The sequence below is a fragment of the Scyliorhinus torazame genome, chromosome 12 (assembly GCF_047496885.1).
Source record: "Scyliorhinus torazame isolate Kashiwa2021f chromosome 12, sScyTor2.1, whole genome shotgun sequence".
Taxonomy (NCBI): Eukaryota; Metazoa; Chordata; class Chondrichthyes; order Carcharhiniformes; family Scyliorhinidae; genus Scyliorhinus; species Scyliorhinus torazame.
Genome location: NC_092718.1, coordinates 71,515,368 through 71,537,648, shown reverse-complemented (window position 1 = coordinate 71,537,648; position 22,281 = coordinate 71,515,368). Strand labels below are relative to the sequence as shown.

General features: G+C 53.7%; 1 protein-coding gene across 1 annotated transcript in view; it reads right to left on the bottom strand.

Moving 5' to 3' along the window:
* fcgbp (Fc gamma binding protein) overlaps positions 1–22,281 on the bottom strand; it is a 317,136-nt gene that overhangs the window by 18,095 nt on the left and 276,760 nt on the right. The window contains exons 14-16 of the mRNA XM_072468845.1: positions 19,897–20,495; positions 6,375–6,942; positions 2,443–3,038 (exon numbers count right to left, since the gene is read on the bottom strand). Of these exons, the coding sequence (XP_072324946.1) occupies positions 2,443–3,038; positions 6,375–6,942; positions 19,897–20,495 (1,763 nt within the window). The remainder of the gene's footprint in view (positions 1–2,442; positions 3,039–6,374; positions 6,943–19,896; positions 20,496–22,281) is intronic.

Sequence of the window (22,281 nt, the reverse complement as noted above, 5' to 3'; positions counted from 1 at the left end):
ACTACTCTCTGAGTAAAGAACCTACCTCTGACACCTGTCCTATATCTATCTCCCCTCAATTTAAAGCTATGTCCCCTCGTGCCAGACATAACCATCCGAGGAAAAAGGCTTGCACTGTCCACCCTATCCAACCCTCTGATCATCTTGTATGCCTCAATTAAGTCACCTCTTAACTTTCTTCTCTCTAACGAAAACAGCCTCAAGTCCCTCAGCCTTTCCTCATAAGATCTTCCCTCCATACCAGGCAACATTCTGGTAAATCTCCTCTGCACCCTTTCCAAAGCTTCCACATCCTTCCTATAATGCGGCGACCAGAATTGCACGCAATACTCCAAATGCGGCCGCACCAGAGTTTTGTACAGCTGCACCATGACCTCATGGCTCTGAAACTCAATCCCTCTACCAATCAAAGCTAACACACCATACGCCTTCTTAACAACCCTCTCAACCTGGGTGGCAACTTCAGGGATCTATGTACATGGACACCGAGATCTCTCTGCTCATCCACACTGCCAAGAATCTTACCATTAGTCCAGTACTCTGTCTTCCTGTTATTCCTTCCAAAATGAATCACCTCACACTTTTCTGCATTAAACTCCATTTGCCACCTCTCAGCCCAGCGCTGCGGCTTATCTATGTCCCTCTTACAGAGATGGGGTGGGTTGTAGGGGCTGGAGAAGGTTACAGAGAAACGGAGAATTGTAGGGGTCGGAGAAGGTTACAGAGATGGGGGGGTTGCACAGGTTGGAGGAGAGTACAGAGATAGGGAGGTTTGTAGGGGCTTGAGGAGGTTACAGAGAAACAGAGAATTATAGGGGCTGGAGGAGTTACAGAGATGGGGAGGGTTGTGGGGCTGGAGGAGGTTACAGAGATAGAGAGGGTTGTAGGGGCTGGAGGAGGTTACAGAGATAGGGAGGGTTGTTGGGGCTGGAGGAGGTTACAGAGATAGAGAGGATTGTAGGGGCTGGAGGAGGTTACAGAGATAGGGAGTGTTGTTGGGGCTGGAGGAGGTTACAGAGATAGGGAGGGTTGGAGGGGCTGGTAGAGGTTAAAGAGATAAGAGGAACGAGGAGGAATTAGAAAACAAGGGTGAGAATGTTAAAATGGAGGCAGAATATAAGGAGCAGGAGGCAGTGTATTGTGTGGGGGGCTATGTTGGGGGGATGGTGTTGTGTGGAGTATAGGGGGGTATGGGGGAACGGGCGAGTGTGGTATAAGGGTTTGTACGGAGGGCAGGGGGGTTGAGTGGGCAGGGGAGGCTGTGTGGGGTGTGAGGATGGTGTGGTGTGTGGGGGGCGGGGGGGGGGTTGTGGGGATTGGGGATTGTATCGATAGGAGGGGATGTGTTGGGGGTTGTGTGGGTGAGGGGTGCCTGTTGGTTCCGGGAGGTTGTGTGGGCAGAGTGGGCACTGTGTGGTGGGGTGGGGTGGGGGGGGGGGGGTGGCTGTGTGGGAGGAGAGCTCTGTGGGTGGAGGGGGAGGGCTGTGTGGGAAGGGGGGGGGTGGCTGTGTGTGAGGAGAGCTCTGTGGGTGGAGGGGGAGGGCTGTGTGGGAAGAGGGGAGGTGCTGAGTGGTGGGTGGGGGTTGTGTGTGGGGATACGGGTCAATTGGGGGAAGGGGCATGTGTGGGTGGGGTTGTGTGGAGCAGGGTACTGTGTGGTGGGTGGGGAGGTTGTGTGTGGGGGAGTGGATGCTGTGCGGGTTGGGGGGGGGGTGCGAGACAGGATGGCTATGGGGAGTCCTGAACTGAACACCCACAGATTTGTGGAATCCTTGAACCTGGAGGCCAGAACCCTGACACAGCCAAAATCACATCTCTCCACAACCCCCCGCACCCCCTCCCCAAACCCTCGCACAACCGGCTCCCGCACCCCGCTCCTCCCACCAACGCACCACCATCTTCAAAACTGCAGCACAGTGGTTAGCACTGCTGCTTCACAGCGCCAGGCTCCCAGGTTCAATTCCCGGCTTGGGTCACTGTGCGGAATCTGCATGTTCTCCCCGTGACTGCGTGGGTTTCCTCCGGGTGCTCCGGTTTCCTCTCTCAAGTCCCGAAAGACGTGCTGTTAGGTGAATCGGACATTTTGAATTCTCCCTCTGTGTACCGAAACAGGCGCGGCAACGTGGCAATGAGGGGCTTTTCACAGTAACTTCATTGCAGTGTTAAGCCTATTTGTGACATGGTGCACGATCAATCACTACTGAAGCGAGATTGTAGTCCAATTGAAGGCATTACTGAACAAGTAGTTACCGCAGCAGCTCCGGTACAGAATGACTGCTGTGGGTGAAACACAGACTCTTATGCTCCGCCTGCTGGGCGGAACCAGCAGGCAGGTTCCATCACTCATACTACAGTATAAGGTACATCCCACCAGGTAACCCCTAATATAGCCGACCACATGACAATAATAAAGATTATTATTATCGTTATTAAAACACTCACCTGGACTTTCCACTTTACCCCTTGTTCCATTGTGAAGCGGTGGCCGTAGACATTGACCATGACGGTCCGGGTTACTGCTACCTTGCCGTTGCCCCACTTGACGTTGTCCACCAGCACGGAGAAGTCCACCAGCCCGCTGGTCAGATTCACCACCTTGGACAGGACGTAGGTGCAGGTGCCCTGGAAATCGAACCTCAGGCTGTCGAAGGAGATGTAGTGGGGGTCGCCCGATGCCACGCACTGGGCGTGCCCATCTGGGTGGCAGCCCTGGATCCCGTCAACAGTCTTGCACACCTCTCCTGCCCCGCAGACAGTGCTCACGCACTCCACCACCCCGTCACCCCGGCATGTGCAGCGTTTCCTGCACAGGGCACCGGGGTAGAAGACCTCCCCCTTCTTGCGGTACCACCCTTCGTGTGTGCAGCCGCACTCAGACAAGGGGAGGCACTGGTCACCGCTCAGGATGAAGCCATTGTCACACTGGCAGCTCTCCTTGCATGGTTCTTGGCACCTCTGGGGGGCGGTCATGCTGTCGCAGGTGGCCGGACAGCCAGTTCCACACAGTTCGTAGTGAGCATTCATCGGACAGTCAATAGCTGTGAGAGAGGGAACGAGAGAGACATTACACGGTGAGCCCACACTCTACAAACAGGCAGAAAGAATCTCACACAATCTGTGCGGCTATAAGCATTGCCACCAAACTGCACCTGAAGCAAGGCCGGCGCAGTAATGCAGGAAATGCAGCAGCCACTTGCCGCACAGTACGATCACGCACACTGCAGTGATCCCCAGATCACCTGTTCATTTTCAGCAATACTCATCGAAAGGTAAATATTGGCCCAAGGACACCAGGGAGAACTACTGCCTGGGCATTGCAGCACTCCCTCAGTACTGACCCGCTGATAGTGCAGCAGCTCCCTCAGTACTGACCCTCTGACAGTGCAGCAGCTCCCTCAGTACTGACCCTCTGACAGTGCAGCAGCTCCCTCAGTACTGACCCTCTGACAGTGCAGCAGCTCCCTCAGTACTGACCCTCTGACAGTGCAGCAGCTCACTCAGTACTGACCCTCGGACAGTGCAGCGCTCCCTCAGTACTGACCCTCTGACAGTGCAGCACTCCCTCAGTACTGACCCTCTGACAGTGCAGCACTCCCTCAGTACTGACCCTCTGACAGTGCAGCAGCTCCCTCAGTATTGACCCTCTGACAGTGCAGCACTCCCTCAGTACTGACCCTCTGACAGTGCAGCACTCACTCAGTACTGACCCTCTGACAGTGCAGCAGCTCCCTCAGTACTGACCCTCTGACAGTGCAGCACTCACTCAGTACTGACCCTCTGACAGTGCAGCAGCTCCCTCAGTACTGACCCTCTGACAGTGCAGCAGCTCCCTCAGTACTGACCCTCTGACAGTGCAGCAGCTCCCTCAGTACTGACCTTCTGACAGTGCAGCAGCTCACTCAGTACTGACCCTCTGACAGTGCAGCAGCTCCCTCAGTACTGACCCTCTGACAGTGCAGCAGCTCCCTCAGTACTGACCCTCTGACAGTGCAGCAGCTCACTCAGTACTCACCCTCTGACAGTGCAGCACTCCCTCAGTACTGACCCTCTGACAGAGCAGCACTCCCTCAGTACTGACCCTCCAACAGTGCAGCACTCCCTCAGTACTCACCCTCTGACAGTGCAGCACTCCCTCAGTACTGACACTCCAACAGTGCTGCACTCCCTCAGTACTGACCCTCTGACAGTGCAGCACTCCCTCAGTACTGACCCTCTGACAGTGCAGCACTCCCTCAGTACTGACACTCCAACAGTGCTGCACTCTCTCAGTACTGACCCTCTGACAGTGCAGCACTCTCTCAGTACTGACCCTCTGACAGTGCAGCACTCCCTCAGTACTGACCCTCTGACAGTGCAGCACTCCCTCAGTACTGACCCTCTGACAGTGCAGCCCTCCCTCAGTACTGACCCTCTGACAGTGCCGCTCTCCCTCAGTACTGATCCTCTGACAGTGCAGCACTCCCTCAGTACTGACACTCCAACAGTGCTGCACTCTCTCAGTACTGACCCTCTGACAGTGCAGCACTCCCTCAGTACTGACCCTCTGACAGTGCAGCACTCCCTCAACACTGACACTCTGACAGTGCAGCACTCCCTCAGTACTGACCCTCTGACAGTGCAGCAGCTCCCTCAGTACTGACCCTCTGACAGTGCAGCACTCCCTCAGTACTGACCCTCTGACAGTGCGGCAGCTCCCTCAGTACTGACCCTCTGACAGTGCAGCACTCCCTCAGTACTGACCCTCTGACAGTGCAGCACTCCCTCAGTACTGACCCTCTGACAGTGCAGCACTCCCTCAGTACTGACCCTCTGACAGTGCAGCAGCTCCCTCAGTACTGACTCTCTGACAGTGCAGCAGCTCCCTCAGTACTGACCCTCTGACAGTGCAGCACTCCCTCAGTACTGACCCTCTGACAGTGCAGCAGCTCCCTCAGTACTGACCTTCTGACAGTGCAGCAGCTCACTCAGTACTGACCCTCGGACAGTGCAGCGCTCCCTCAGTACTGACCCTCTGACAGTGCAGCACTCCCTCAGTACTGACCCTACAACAGTGCAGCACTCCCTCAGTACTCACCCTCTGACAGTGCAGCACTCCCTCAGTACTGACCCTCTGACAGAGCAGCACTCCCTCAGTCCTGACCCTCCAACAGTGCAGCACTCCCTCAGTACTCACCCTCTGACAGTGCAGCACTCCCTCAGTACTGACACTCCAACAGTGCTGCACTCCCTCAGTACTGACCCTCTGACAGTGCAGCACTCCCTCATTACTGACCCTCTGACAGTGCAGCACTCCCTCAGTTCTGACACTCCAACAGTGCTGCACTCTCTCAGTACTGACCCTCTGACAGTGCAGCACTCCCTCAGTACTGACCCTCTGACAGTGCAGCACTCCCTCAGTACTGACCCTCTGACAGTGCAGCACTCCCTCGGTACTGACACTCCAACAGTGCTGCACTCTTTCAGTACTGACCCTCTGACAGTGCAGCACTGCCTCAGTACTGACCCTCTGACAGTGCAGCCCTCCCTCAGTACTGACCCTCTGACAGTGCCGCTCTCCCTCAGTACTGATCCTCTGACAGTGCAGCACTCCCTCAGTACTGACCCTCTGACAGTGCAGCACTCCCTCAGTACTGACCCTCTGACAGTGCAGCACTCCCTCAGTACTGACCCTCTGACAGAGCAGCACTCCCTCAGTACTGACCCTCCAACAGTGCAGCACTCCCTCAGTACTCACCCTCTGACAGTGCAGCACTCCCTCAGTGCTGACCCTCTGACAGTGCAGCACTCCCTCAGTACTGACCCTCTGACAGTGCAGCACTCCCTCAGTACTCACCCTCTGACAGTGCAGCACTCCCTCAGTACTCACCCTCTGACAGTGCAGCGCACCCACAATACCAAATCCCTTGTGATCTCGGCGCTCGCCTGTTTCCGGCCTCTCAAGCATCCCCCCTAATTCCATCTCTCTGCAATTGACGGCCGTGCCTTAAGCTGCCTGGGAGGGGGAGGGGCTACGGTCTGGAATCCCCCCTTATCTCTCGGTCTCCTCCTTGGAGACAATTTTTCAAAAAGCCCCCCTTGTCCAACCCTGCGGTTCGGTATCAGTGACATGTCCTCCCGAGTCCAAATTGAGTTGGACCTCCTCTGCACGGGACACATGTGATATATTTCCGGTGCTAGATAAAGGTAAACACTTAGGCCTGGAGGTTGGGACATGAGGTGGGAGATGGGTAGGAGGCGCGTGTGGACCACAAAACACCAGCACAGAGCAGAAGGGCCAAATGGTTTCTTTCTGTTACCCAGCAGCCCTCCCCCCCACCCCCTCCCAGTTGTGACCCTCTGACAAGCAGGGCCGATGCACGCAGAGGTTAACTCACGGCAGAAATTGTTCTTCCTCCACAAGTAGACCTTGGCTCCGGCCTCCTGACACGCGGCCGTGTACAGGGCAAGGGCATCGCAGAGGACTTTCTGGAGACCCCGGTAGTGGCAGATGTCATAGAGGCAGTCTTGGAAGAAGCGGTCGGGGTTGACGACCGCCAGGCAGTCGCGGAAGGGTCCGGCTTTGATGTGGATTTTGCCGCAGTAATCATCCCCACTGAACTTTTCCTTTTGTTCCTTGTGGCAGTCGGGGCAGTGCTTCCCGCAGCCCGGGGTGCAGCCAGGGGCATCCCCCACTTTCCAGGCGTTCCCAAAGGCTTCGGCGTCCATGGTGATCTGCCCACTTGGCAGACGCAGGTCGCCATCTCGGTGGCCAGTGTAGTCCCCGCACAGTCCGCAGACCGCACTGGCGTAGCTGCTGGGCAGCGTGACCGTCACGTGACTCCGCCAGTCGAAGGTCACCTTGAGGCCGAAGTCCGTGTGGACCACTCCTGTCCAGCCACTCTTGTAGACGCTGATCCGGTTATCGTCGAGGTGATAGGGGAGCGAAGCGAAAACACCGTTCATCTGGAAGAGAAAGAGTTAATGAGCAGGTTTTAATGCCCACCACACTCTTTCCCCCCACCCCCAACCCAGCGCCTCCCAAAGCCCTCCGCGTGTATCAAAACCTCCCGCAGCCAATCAAGGATGTTTTTGAAGTGAGGTCGCTGCTGTAATGGAGATAAAGGTAGCAGCCATTTCCCGCACAGCAAGATCCCACAGACAGCAACGTGATAATGACCCAGGTCATCAGCTTGTTTTTAGTGATGTTGGTCAAGGGATAAAAATTGGGCCCCAGGGAAAACTCTCCTCCACATGCCACTCCCTCCCACTCTTCTTCCAAATAGTGTCCATGGGATCATTTACACCCACACAAGATGGCAGACAGGAGCTTCCGTTTAATGTATCATCTCAAAAAAGTATGTCTGACAGTGCAACACTCCCTCAGGACTGACCCTCTTACAGTGCAGCACTCCCTCAGTACTGACCCTCTGACAGTGCAGCACTCCCTCAGTACTGACCCTCTGACAGTGCAGCACTCCCTCAGTACTGACCCTCTGACAGTGCAGCGCTCCCTCAGTACTGACCCTCTGACAGTGCAGCACTCCCTCAGTACTGACCCTCTGACAGTGCAGCACTCCCTCAGTACTGACCCTCTGACAGTGCAGCACTCCCTCAGTACTGACCCTCTGACAGTGCAGCGCTCCCTCAGTACTGACCTTCTGACAGTGCAGCACTCCCTCAGTACTGACCCTCTGACAGTGCAGCACTCCCTCAGTACTGACCCTCTGACAGTGCAGCACTCCCTCAGTACTGACCCTCTGACAGTGCAGCACTCCCTCAGTACTGACCCTCTGACAGTGCAGCACTCCCTCAGTAGTTGAGGACTATGGGTCACTGTCTGTGCGGAGTCTGCACGTCCTCCCCGAGTCTTCGTGGGCTTCCTCCGGGTGCTCCGGTTTCCTCCCACCGGTTAGGTAATTTAGACATTCTGAATTCTCCCTCCATATACCTGAACCAGGTGCCGGAATGTGGCGACTAGGGGCTTTTCACAGTAACTTCATTGTAGTGTTAATGTAAGCCTACTTGTGACAAAGATTATTTCATTTAATTTCATTTCATGGAGGAGGAGCGGTGAGATAGAGGATAGGGGGGTGCTCGAGAGTTTGGGATATGGGGTGATGGTGATATTTAGCGATATGGGAGGGAGTGAGATTGAGGGATATGGTGGACAGGATGAGATTGAGGGATATGGGGTGATGATGAGATTGAGGATATGTGGGTGTGATGAGATTGAAGATATGGGCAGATGATCAGGGGCTGTTTAGCACAGGGCTAAATCGCTGGCTTTGAAAGCAGACCAAGGCAGGCCAGCAGCATGGTTCAATTCCCGTAACAGCCTCCCCGAACAGGCGCCGGAATGTGGCGACTAGGGGCTTTTCACAGTAACTTCATTTGAAGCCTACTTGTGACAATAATCGATTTTCATTTTCATTTCATGATCAGATTGAGGGAAATGGGAGAGATGGTGAGTTTGAGGATTTGGAATTCTGGTGCGACTGAGGGACATGGGAGGATGGTGAGATTGAGGGATATGGGGGAAATGGTGAGGTTGAGGGTGTGCGAGAAATGGCGAGATTCAGGGATATTAAGAGTGATGGGGAGATTGAGGATAGGCAGGGATGGTGAGAATGTGTATAGGGGGAGATTGTGAGATTGAGGGATATTAGGGGATGGTGAGATTGAAGATAAGGGGGGGGAGGATTGTGAGATTGAGGGATATGGGGGGTTGATTGAGGTATATGGGGAGGATGGTGAGATTGAGGTATATGGGGAGTGGAGAGATTGACGGATGTGTGGGGATGGTGAGATTGAGGATAAAGGGAGATTGTGAGATTGAGGGATATTAGGGGATGGTGAGATTGAAGCTAAGGGGGGGGGATTGTGAGATTGAGGGATATGGGGGTTGATTGAGGTATATGGGGAGGATGGTGAGATTGAGAATATGGGGGGATGGTGAGATTGAGGTATATGGGGATGTGGTGAGATTGAGGGATGTGTGGGGATGCTGAGATTGAGGATATGGGAGCTGGTGTGATTCGGTGTATGGGGGAATGGTAAGATTGAAGATATGGGGGGGGGGGACTTCCGGTTGCGGCGATGCGGAGCTAAGCCGCACATTTCGGCAGCTCCCGCTAGAACGGACTTTTGGGCTCTCCGGGGGAGCCCCAACGGAAATCTTTTGACCAATTCCCATGTGGGAAGGTGAGAGCAAGGTCCCCCTGCCGTCGTGTATGGAGGGTACTAGAAGTGGAGTGGCGGAAAAAGAGGCTTTGGAGCAGCGGCAGAAACGAGGGGGAAAAAACAAGATGGCGGAGGGCGGAGATCGAGCAGCATGGGGGCCGGACCAGCAGGAGTTTCTCAGGCGCTGCGTGGAGGAGCTTAAAAAGGAGGTGCTGACGCCAATGCTGATGGCGATCGAGGGGCTGAAGGAGACCCAGAAGGCCCAGGCGGTAGAGCTCCGAGAGGTGAAGAACAAAACTAACGAGAACGAGGACGAGATCTTGGGCCTGGCGGTGAAGATGGAGGCACACGAGGCGCTGCACAAGAGGTGGGCCGAGAGATTGGAGGTCCTGGAGAACAGGTCGAGGAGGAAGAATCTCCGGATTCTGGGTCTCCCTGAAGGAGTGGAGGGGGCCGATGCCGGGGCATATGTAAGCACGATGCTCCATTTGCTGATGGGTGCGGAGGCCTCTCCGAGCCCGCTGGAGCTAGAAGGGACTCACCGGGTCCTGGCGAGGAGACCCAAGGCCGGCGAGCCGCCAAGGGCGATAGTGGCGAGGTTCCATCGTTTTGCGAACAGAGAGAGTGTCCTGAGATGGGCCAAGAAGGAGCGGAGCAGTAGATGGGAGAATGCGGTGATCCGAGTCTACCAGGACTGGAGCGCAGAGGTGGCAAAGAGGAGAGCTGGCTTCAACTGGGGTGCTGCATAAAAAGAGGGTGAGATACGGAATGCTGCAGCCAGTCGGAATACAGCGACTGTGGGTCACGTATCAGGACCGACACCACTATTTTGAAACGCCATAAGAGGCTTGGGCCTTTATCCAAACGGAAAAATTGGACTCGAACTGAGGGTCTGTGGTTGTGGGGGAGATGTTGACTGTATACAGGGTTGTAAATATGGGTAAAGAATGTTTCACGGGTGGGACGATGGATGGGAATGGGGGAAGAGTTCTGATGGGGAGACTGTGAGGAATGTGGGCGCTGGAGGGAGGTGAGACCCGGGGATGGGGGAATTGGGATAAGGCCGCAACAGGACCTGCGCCACAGGGGGCGGGGCTGGCTCAGGAAAGCGCGGGCTTTTTCACGCGTTAGGGAGGGGGGGGGATGGAGGAGCGCAAGGAGGAGGAGGGATTTCCACACCGGGGGGGGGTCAACGGGAAGCCGGGGTCAGCAGGAGTCAGCTGACTTACGGAAGTATTATGGGGGGAGCAAAAGAGCTAGATTTGGATCTAGCAGGTGGGGGGGGGGGGCAAGGGAATAGGGTTGCTGCTGCATTGGCCGAGGGGGAACTGAAAACGGAAGAGGTGGTCGGGGCGGGGGTTCCCCGTCTGGGGGACTGGAGGGTGCGGGAGGGTGTGGGCACGGGACTGGCCTAAAATAGGAGGTGGCTAGTCGGCAGGAGGGGGGGGGCGGGGGGGGGGGGGGGGGGGGGGGGTAGCCCCCCAATCTGGCTGATCACGTGGAATGTGAGGGGCCTAAATGGGCCGGTTAAGAGGGCCCGAGTGTTCGCGCACTTAAAGGGACTGAAGGCAGGCGTGGTCATGCTTCAGGAGACACATCTGAAGGTGGCAGAACTGGTCAGGTTAAGAAAGGGATGGGTAGGACAGGTATTCCATTCGGGGCTGGATGCAAAGAATAGAGGGGTGGCAATACTGGTGGGGAACCGGGTGTCCTTTGAGGCCAAGAACATAGTAGCGGACAATGGAGGTCGCTACGTGATGGTGAGCGGTAGGTTGCAGGGGACGTGGGTGGTATTGGTAAATGTATACGCCCCGAACTGGGACGATGACGATGCTGGATTCATGAAGCGTATGTTGGGGCGTATTCCGGACTTGGAGGTAGGAAGCTTGATAATGGGTGGGGATTTCAATACGGTGTTGGACCCAGCACTGGATCGCTCCAGATCTAGGACCGGAAAGAGGCCGGCCACGGCCAAGGTGCTTAGGGGGTTTATGGACCAGATGGGGGGAGTAGATCCGTGGCGATTTGCCAGGCCTTTGGCCAGAGAATGTTCTTTTTTCTCCCATGTACACAAGGCCTACTCCCGGATAGATTTTTTTGTTCTGGGCAGGGCATTGATCCAGAAAGTGGAGGGAACGGAGTATTCGGCCATAGCCATTTCAGACCACGCCCCGCACTGGGTGGAACTAGAGTTGGGGGAGGAGAGGGACCAATGCCCGCTGTGGCGGTTGGATGTGGGACTGCTGGCAGACGAGGAAGGGTGCGGGGGTGCATTGAACAGTATCTGGAGGCCAACGACAACGGGGAGGTGCAGGTGGGAGTAGTATGGGAGGCGCTGAAGGCGGTGGTCAGGGGAGAGTTAATCTCCATCAGGGCTCATAGGGAGAAGAGAGAGGGCAGGGAAAGGTAGAGGTTAGTGGGGGAGATTTTAAGAGTGGACAGGAGATATGCAGAGGCCCCTGATGAGGGACTACTCGGGGAGAGGCGAAGTCTCCAGATGGAGTTTGACCTGTTGACCACTGGGAAGGCAGAGGCACAGTGGAGGGAGGCACAGGGGGTGACGTATGAGTATGGGGAGAAGGCGAGCCGGATGCTGGCACATCAGCTCCATAAGAATGTGGCAGCGAGGGAGATAGGTGGAATCAAGAATGGAAGGGGAACTACGGTGCGGAGTGCGGTGAAAGTAAATGAGGCATTCAAGGCCTTCTATGAGGAGCTGTACAGGTCCCAGCCCCCAGTGGGAAAGGAGGGAATGCGACGATTCTTGGACCAACTGAGGTTCCTGAGGGTGGAGGAGCAGGAGGTGGCTGGTTTGGGGGCGCCAATTGGGTTGGAGGAGCTGATTAGAGGACTGGGGAGCATGCAGGCAGGGAAGGCCCCGGGACCGGATGGGTTCCCGGTGGAGTTCTATAGGAAGTATGTAGACCTGTTAGCCCCGTTGCTGGTGAGGACATTCAATGAGGCAAGGGAGGGGGGGACCCTGCCCCCGACAATGTCGGAGGCGATGATCTCTTTGATCCTGAAGCGGGATAAGGACCCACTGCAATGTGGGCCGTACAGGCCGATCTCGCTCCTCAACGTGGATGCCAAGTTGCTGGCAAAAGTGCTGGCTACGAGGATCGAGGACTGTGTCCCGGGGGTGATTCACGAGGACCAGACGGGATCTGTAAAGGGCAGGCAGCGAAACACCAATGTGCGGAGGCTCCTAAATGTGATTATGATGCCATCGGTGGAGGGAGAGGCGGAGATAGTGGCAGCTATGGACGTGGAGAAGGCTTTTGACCAAGTAGAGTGGGAGTATTTCTGGGAAGTGTTGCGGAGGTTTGGGTTCGGGGGAGGGTTTATTAGCTGGGTTAAGCTCCTATATAGAGCCCCGGTGGCGAGTGTGGTCACGAATCGGCGGAGGTCGGAGTACTTTCGGCTGTATCGAGGGACGAGGCAGGGGTGCCCCCTGTCCGCCCTGTTGCTTGCATTAGAAATTCAACCTTTGGCCATGGCATTAAGGGAGTCCAGGAAATGGAGGGGGGTGGTCCGAGGGGGAGAGGAGCATTGAGTGTCGTTATATGCAGACGACCTGTTGCTGTATGTGGCGGATCCAGTGGAGGGGATGGTGGAGGTCATGCAGATCTTGAGGAAGTTTGGGGACTTCTCGGGCTACAAGCTCAATGTAGGGAAGAGTGAGCTATTTGTGGTGCATCTGGGGGATCAGGGAAGAAGGATAGATGACCTACCGCTGAGGAGGGCGGAAAGGAGCTTCCGATACTTGGGGATCCAGGTAGCTAGGAGCTGGGGGGCCCTGCACAAACTTAATTTGACGCGGCTGGTGGAGCAGATGGAGGAGGACTTTAAACGATGGGACATGTTGCCACTCTCGCTAGCGGGCAGAGTACAGTCGATTAAAATGGTGGTCCTCCCGAGGTTTCTTTTTGTATTCCAGTGCGTTCCAATTGTGATCACCAAGGCCTTTTTTAAGCGGGTAGGCAGGAGCATTATGGGTTTTGTGTGGGCGAACAAGACCCCGAGGGTAAGGAGGGGGTTCCTGGAGCGTAGTAGAGATAGAGGAGGGCTGGCGTTGCCGAATCTGGGTGGCTACTACTGGGCAGCCAACGTGGCGATGATCCGTAAGTGGGTGATGGAGGGAGAGGGGGCGGCATGGAAGAGGTTGGAGATGGCGTCCTGCAAAGGAACGAGCCTGGGGGCACTGGTGACGGCACCGCTGCCGCTCTCGCCGACAAGGTACACCACGAGTCCGGTGATGGCGGCAACACTAAAGATCTGGGCGCAGTGGAGACGACACAGGGGTGCGATGGGCGCCTCGGTGTGGTCCCCGATCAGAGATAACCATTGGTTTGTCCCAGGAAGGATGGACGGGGGGTTTCAGAGCTGGCATCGGGCAGGGATTAGAAGAATGGGGGACCTGTCCATCGACGGGACGTTTGCGAACCTAGGGGCGCTGGAGGAAAAGTTTGGGCAACCCCCGGGAAATGCGTTCAGGTACATGCAAGTGAGGGCGTTTGTGAGGCGCAGGTGAGGGAATTTCCGCTGCTCCCGGCACAGGGGATTCAAGACAGGGTGATTTCGGGCATATGGGTCGGAGAGGGCAAGCTGTCGGCGATATACCAGGAGATGAAAGAAGAGGGGGAGGCTTTGGTAGAGGAGCTGAAGGGTAAATGGGAGGAGGAGCTGGGGGAGGAGATTGAAGAGGGGCTGTGGGCTGATGCCCTAAGTCGGGTTAATTCCTCTTCCTCGTGTGCCAGGCTTAGCCTGATACAATTTAAGATTATTCACAGAGCGCATATGATGGGGGCGAGGCTGAGTAGGTTCTTTGGGGTGGAGGACAGATGTGGGAGGTGCTCAGGAAGCCCGGCGAACCATGCCCATTTGTTCTGGTCGTGCCCGGCACTGGATGGGTTCTGGAGGGGAGTTGCGAGAACTATATCTAAGGTGGTGAAAGTCCAGGTCAAGCCAAATTGGGGGCTAGCACTATTTGGAGTGGCGGACGAGCCGGGAGGGCAGGAGGCGAAAGAGGCCGGCATTCTGGCCTTTGCGTCCCTGGTAGCCCGGCGAAGGATCTTGTTAGTGTGGAAAGATGCGAAGCCCCCCAGTGTGGAAGCCTGGATAAATGACATGGCAGGGTTTATCAAGTTGGAGAGGATAAAGTTTGCCTTGAGAGGGTCTGTGCAGGGGTTCTCCAGGCGGTGGCAACCGTTCCTAGACTATCTCACGGAGCGTTAGATGAGGTTCGGTCAGCAGCAGCAGCAACCCGGGCGGGGGGGGGGGGCATCTCTTTCGGGGTGGGGGGGAAGAAGGGGGATGGGGAAGGGGTTTTTTCCTGGGGGGCGCTTGAGCAAGAAAATACATAAATGTTCTGGAAAGTTGATATGTGCGGGAGGAATCCAATGTACAAAGTTCTGTATTATATTGATTTGGCCTATCGGGGGACAACAGAGGCAGCAGCCAGAGCAGTGGCATCACAACTGGCTCTGTTGCTAAGCATGGAGGGACAAAGAGCACAAGAGCAATAGTTATTGGGAACTCTATAATTAGGGGTACAGATAGGCGCTTCTATGGACGTGAAAGAGACACCAGGATGGTATGTCGCCTCCCTGGTGCCAGGGTCCAGGATGTCTCTGAACGGGCAGAAAGCATTCTGAAGGGACAGTGTGAACAGCCAGAGGTTGAGGTACATATTGGTACTAACGACATTGGTAGGAAGAGTGCCGGTGTCCTGCAGCAGCAGTTTAGGGAGTTAGGTAGAAAGTTAATAAACAGGACCTCCACGGTTATAATCTCAGGATTATGCCCTGTGCCACGTTCCAGTCAGGCTATAAATAGAAGAATAGTGCAGCTAAACACATGGCTAAACAGCTGGTGTAGGAGGGAGGGTTTCAGATTTCTGGACCATTGGAATCTCTTCCGGGACAGGTGGGACCTGCACAAGAAGGATGGGTTGCATCTAGACTGGAGGGCCGGGAGGTTTGCTAGTGTCACACAGGAGGATTTAAACTAGTTTGGCAGGAGGGTGGGAACCAAAGCAAAGTTTAATTAGCTGAAGGGGAACTAGGGAGTAGGGCCAGTAAGACTCAGAGGAAGAGCAGGCAGGGTGCGGTTGCTGATCAAAGTGGATCTGGTGGGCTGATGTGCATTTGTTTCAATGCAAGAAGTGTAACAGGTAAAGCAGATGCATTTAGTGCTTGGATTAGTACTTGGAACTATGATGTTGTTGCCATTACAGAGACTTGGTTCAGGGAAGGACAGGATTGGCAGATTAACATTCCAGAAAACAGATGTTTCAGGCAGGATAGAGGGAGATGTAAAAGGGCTAGGGGAGTTGCACTACTGGTTAAGGAGGATATCACAGCTGTACTGTGGGAGGACACCTCGGAGGGCTCATACAGCGAGGCTATATGGGTAGAGCTCAGGAATAGGAAGGGTGCAGTCACAATGTTGGGGGTCCGCTATAGGCCTCCCAATAGCCAGCAGGAGATAAAGGAACAGATATGTAGGCAGATTCTGGCCAGGTGTAAAAGTAACGGTTGTTGTGGTGGGTGATTTTAACTTCCCCTATATTGACTGGGACTCACTTAGTGCTTGGAGCGTGGATGGGCAGACTTTGTAACGAGCATCCAAGAGAGCTTCTTGAAACACTATGTAGATAGTCCAACTAGGGAAGGGGCCGTACTGGACCTGGTATTGGGGAATTATCCTGACCAGGTGATCGACGTTTCAGTAGGGGAGCAGTTCGGGAACAGTGACCACAATTCAGTAAGCACCCTTCCTATTCCTGAGCTCTACCCACATAGCCTCGCTGTATGAGCCCTCCGAGGTGTCCTCCCACAGTACAGCTGTGATATCCTCCTTAACCAGTAGTGCAACTCCCCTACCCCTTTTACATCTCCCTCTACCCTGCCTGAAACATCTGTTTTCTGGAATGTTAATCTGCCAATCCTGTCCTTCCCTGAACCAAGTCTCTGTAATGGCAACAACATCATAATTCCAAGTACGGTAGCATGGTAGCATGGTGGTTAGCACAATTGCTTCACAGCTCCAGGGTCCCATGTTCGATTCCGGCTTGGGTCACTGTCTGTGTGGAGTCTGCACATCCTCCCCGTGTGTGCGTGGGTTTCCTCCGGGTGCTCCGGTTTCCTCCCACAGTCCAAAGATATGCAGGTTAGGTGGATTGGCCATGATAAATTGCCCTTAGTGTCCAAAATTGCCCTTAGTGTTGGGTGGGGTTGCTGGGTTAGGTGGATAGGGTGGAGGTGTGGACCTTGGGTGGGGTGCTCTTTCCAAGAGCCGGTGCAGACTCGATGGGCCGAATGGCCTCCTTCTGCATTGTAAATTCTATGAAGTACTAATCCAAGCTCTAAATGCACCTGCTTTACCTGTTACACTTCTTGCATTGAAACAAATGCACTGATGGATAAAGGTAGACCTCAGGTGAAGGTGCTAAATTGGGGGAAGGTTAATTACAATGATATGGGCAGGAACTGAAGAATGTAGATTAGGGTTTGAGGGAAAATCAACATCTGGCATGTGGGAGGCTTTCAAGTGTAAGTTGTTAGAAATTCAGGACTGGCACATTCCTGTAAGGATGAAGGATAGGTATGGGAAGTTTCAGGAACCTTGGATACCGAGAGATATTGTGAGTCTAGTCAAAAAGAAAAAGGAAGCATTTGTCAAGGCTAGGAGGCTGTGAACACAAAGCAAATGTGGAATACAAGGAAAGTAGAAAGAAATTTAAGCAAGGAGTCAGGAGGGCTAAAAGGCGTCACGAAAAGTCATTGGCCAGCAGGATTAAGGAAAATCCCAAGGCTCTTTATACATATTTATTGAGCAAGAGGGTAGGCAGGGAGAGAGTTGACCCACTCAAGGACAGGGGAGGGAATGTATGCGTGGAACCAGAGGAAATGGCACGGTATTAAATGAGTACTTTGCATCCATATTCATCAAAGCGAAGGACATGGTGGATGACGAGACTGGGGAAGGGTGTGTAGATGGTTTAGATCATGTTGAGATCAAAAAGGAAGAGGTGTTGGGGGTCTTGAAAAACATTAAGGTAGGCAAGTCCCTAGGGCCTAATGGGATATACCCCAGAATTCTGAGAGAGGCAAGGGAGGAAATTCCTGGGGCCTTGAGAGAAATCTTTGTATTCTCACTGGCTACAAGGGAGGACCCAGAGGATTGGAGAATAGTCAATGTTGTTCCTTTGTTTAAGAAGGGTAGCAAGGATAATCCAGGTAATTACAGGCCAGTGAGCCTTAAGTCAGTGGTTGGGAAATTATTGGAGAGGATTCATGAGACAGGATTTACTCCCACTTAGAAATAAGTGGACGTATTAGCGAGAGGCAACATGGTTTTGTGAATGGAAGATCGTGTCACACTTACATGATCGAGTTTTTTGAGGAAGTGATGAAGATGATTGATGAGGGTAGGGCAGTGGATGTTGTCTACATGGACTTTAGTAAGACTTTTGACAAGGTCCGTCATGGCAGACTGGCACAGAAGGTGAAGTTGCACGGGATCATAGGTGAGCTGGCAAGGTGGATACAGAACTCGGTCATAGAAGGCAGACGGTACCAGTGGAAGGGTGCTTTTCTGAAGAGGGCCGTGACTAGTGGCTTTCTTCAGGGATCAGTGCTGGGACCTTAGCTATTTGCAATATATATAAATAATTTGGAGGAAAATATAACTGGTTTGATCAGTAAGTTTGCGGACGACACAAAGGTTGGTGGAATTGCGGATAGCAATGAGAACCGTCAGAGGTTACAGCAGGATATAGATCGGTTGGAGACTTGGGCACAGAGATGGCAGATGGTGTTTAACCCGGACAAATGTGAGGTAATGCATTTTGGAAGGTTTAATACAGATGGGAAGTATACAGTAAATGGCCGAACCCTTATAGTATTGATAGGCAGAGGGATCTGGGTGTACAGGTACACAGGTCATTGAAAGTGGCAACGCAGATGGAGAAGGCATACGGCATGCTTGTCTTCATCAGCCGGGGCATTGAGTTTAAAAATTGACAAGTCATGTTGCAGCTGTATAGAACCTTAGTTAGGCCTCAAATGGAATATAGTGTTTAATTCTGGTCACCACACTACCAGAAGGATGTGGAGGCTTTGGAGAGGGTGCCGAAAATATTTACCAGGACTTTGCCTGGTATGGAGGGCATTAGCTATGAGGAGAGGTTGGATAAACTTGGTTTGTTCTCACTGGAACAACGGAGGTTGAGGGGTGACCTGATAGAGGTATACTTGGCGGCACGGTGGTGTAGTGGTTAGCACTGCTGCCTACGGCGCCGAGGATCCGGGTTCAATCCCAGCCCCAGGTCATTGTCTGTGTGGAGTTTGCACATTCTTCCCGTGTCTGCGTGGGTTTCATCCCCCTAACCCAAAGATGTGCAGGTTAGGCGGATTGGCCATGCTAAATTGCCCCTTAATTGGAAACAAATAATTGGGTACTCTAAATTTATTTTAAAAAGCTAGAAATCTACGTGATAATGACGGGAATGGACAGAGTGGACAGTCAGAAGCTTTTTGCCAGGGTGGAAGAGTCAAATTCTAGGAGGCATAGGTTTAAGGTGAGAGGGGCAAAGTTTAAAGGAGATGTAGGAGGCAAGTTATTTACACAGAGGGTGGTGGGAGCCTGGAACTCGTTGCCGGGGGGGGGGCTAGTGGAAGCAGATACATTAAGGAGCATCTTGACAGATACGTGAATAGGTTGGGAATAGAGGGATATGGTCCCCGGAAGGGTAGGGGTTTTACTTTAGACGGGAAGCATGGCCGGTGCAGGCTTGGAGGGCTGAAGGGCCTGTTCCCGTGCTGTAATTTTCTTTGTTTTATTGAAGATATGGAGAGAGGGTGACATTGAGGGATATGGGGAGGATAGTGAGATTGAGCTATGTTGGGGGAAGGTGAGATTGAGGGATATGGGGGGATGGTGAGGCTGAGGGATATGGGCAGGATGGTGTGATCAAGCGATAAGGGGGAATGGTGAGATTGAGGGACATGGGGGGATGGTGAGATTGAGGGACATGGGGGGATGGTGAGGTTGAGGATATGGGGGGGATGGTGAGATTGATGTATGTGGGGGGGGATGGTGAAATTTAGGGATATGGGGAGAGGGTGAGATTGAGGGATAAGGGAAGAATGGTGAGATTGAGGGATGTGGTGAGAGGGTGAGATTGAGGGATATGGGGAGAGGGTGAGATTGAGGGACGTGGAGGGATGGTGAGGTTGAGTATATGGGGGGATGGTGAGATTGAGGTATGTGGGGGGGGGGCTGGTGAGTTTGAGGAATAAGGGAAGAATGGCAAGTTTGAGAGATATGGGGAGAGGATGAGATTGAGGGATATGGGGAGATGGTGGGATTGAGGGATATGGGAAGAATGGTGAGATTGAGGGATATGGGAAGAATGATAAGATTGAGGGATATGGGGGGATGGTGAGATTGAGGGATGTTGGGGGAAGGTGAGATTGAGGGATATTATGGGAGGTATGGTGAGATTGAGAGATATGGGAAGACGGTGAGATTCAGGGGTGTGGGGAATGGTGAAATTAAGGATATGGGGGATGCTGAGATTGAGGGACGGAGTGCTAATAATCAACCTCACCAATTCTGCTTCTTGATATCAATTTGAGTTGACTGCACCCCTCGTTTGTTCTGAATAGTTTGTTGGGGCTTGCGGAAGGGGCAGTGGCTGATATGCAAGTTGAGAAATGAAGAGACACTCACCATCACTCTGTGCGGTTCAGTCACACTGAGAACGATGGTGACCCCGTAGACCTGGACAGTCACTTTTTTGGTGTACGAGACGGCCTTGCTGCCTCGGTGATTGTTCTGAACCTGCACCTCAAATGGGGTGAGGTCCGATGCCTTGGAGCACAGGCCTGACAGTTTGTAGACGCAAGTGCCCATGAAATTGTACCTGGTGCCATCAAAGGTTTTGTAGTGAGGATCTCCAGATCCGGAGCAGGTGGAGTAACTGGCCGGGAAGCAGCCCCGGACCCCATCGACAGTGGCACACACTTCGCTGGACTTGCAGCGCCTCTCCTCGCACACCACCATTCTTAGGGCGGGGTCGCAGAAGCACTGGACGTGACACTTGTTGTCAGCCCAGAATCTTTCCTCGGGCTTGTAATGGATCCCCTGGTAGCTGCAGCCACATGCAGAGGAGGGCGCGCACTTGCTGTCGAGGAGCACATGCCCTGCGTCGCATTCGCAGCTCTCCACACAGCGCTGCGGGCAGCTTCTCACTCCCTTGGGGTCGTCGCAGGTAGGGGGACAGGCTGTGCCGCAGGCACTGTAGTGACTGTTTGCGGGACACTCGTAGGCTGCAAAATGAGAAAATACACGTTGAGAACGAGGACACGTTGAGAGAGCAATAATACGCAAGCCATTCACCCAGAAAATCACTAGCTGGCTTTGAAAGTCATCATGTTGCCCCATCCAATATCTATCTGCATGACCTTCTGTCTCAACTGAACATCATTCACATCCTCTCTCACTTAGCGCCCAATAAACCATCAGTCTCCACACACACTGACTCTCACTGGGGTACGGGTTCCACACACACTGACTCTCACTGGGGTACGGGTTCCACACACACTGACTCTCACTGGGGTACGGGTTCCACACACTGACTCTCACTGGGGAACGGGTTCCACACACACTGACTCTCACTGGGGTACGGGTTCCACACACACTGACTCTCACTGGGGTCTGGGTTCCACACACACTGACTCTCACTGGGGTACGGGTTCCACACACACTGACTCTCACTGGGGTACGGGTTCCACACACACTGACCCTCACTGGGGAACGGGTTCCACACACACTGACTCTCACTGGGGTACGGGTTCCACACACTGACTCTCACTGGGGTACGGGTTCCACACACTGACTCTCACTGGGATACGGGTTCCGCACACTGTCTCTCACTGCGGTACGGGTTCCACGCACTGACTCTCACTGGGGAACGGGTTCCACACACACTGACTCTCACTGGGGTACGGGTTCCACACACTGACTCTCACTGGGGAACGGGTTCCACACACACTGACTCTCACTGGGGTACGGGTTCCACACACTGACTCTCACTGGGGAACGGGTTCCACACACTGACTCTCACTGGGGTACGGGTTCCACACACTGACTCTCACTGGGATACGGGTTCCGCACACTGTCTCTCACTGGGGTACGGGTTCCACACACTGACTCACTGGGGAACGGGTTCCACACACTGACTCTCACTGGGGTATGGGTTCCACACACTGACTCTCACTGCGGTACGGGTTCCACGCACTGACTCTCACTGGGGTACGGGTTCCACACACACTGACTCTCACTGGGGTACAGGTTCCACACACACTGACTCTCACTGGGGTACAGGTTCCACACACACTGACTCTCACTGGGGTACGGGTTTCACACACACTGACTCTCACTTGGATACGGGTTCCACACACTGTCTCTCACTGGGGTACGGGCTCCACACACACTGACTCTCACTGGGATACGGGTTCCACACACACTGACTCTCACTGGGGTACGGGTTATAATCATAGAAAGTAGAAGCCTGAGGAGGTCATTTGGCCCGTCGAGCCTGCTTCACCATTCATTATGATCATGGCTGCTCATGAAGTTCAATACCCTGATCGCGCCTTCCCGCCCATATCCCTTGATCCCATTGGCCCCAAAAGCAATATCTAATTCCTTCTTGAATTTGCACAATGTTTTGGCCTCAACTACTTTCTGTCGTACTGAATTCCACAGATTCACCACTCTGCGTGAAGAAATTTCTCCTCTCCTCAGTTGTAAAAGGTTTACCTCTTACCCTCAAACTATGACCCCTAGTATTGGATTCCCCCACCATCGGGAACATTCTTTCTGAATCTACCCTGTCTCATCCTGTTCGCAATTTGTATGTTTCTATGAGATCCCCTCTCACTCTTCTAAACTCCAATGAATATAATCAGCCTGGTAAACCTTCGCTGCACTCCCTCCATAGTAAGAACATCCTTCCTCAGTTAACAACACCAAAACTGCACACAATACTCCAGCTGTGGCCTCACCAATGCCCTATACAATTGCAGAAAAACATCTCTTTCCGATACTCAA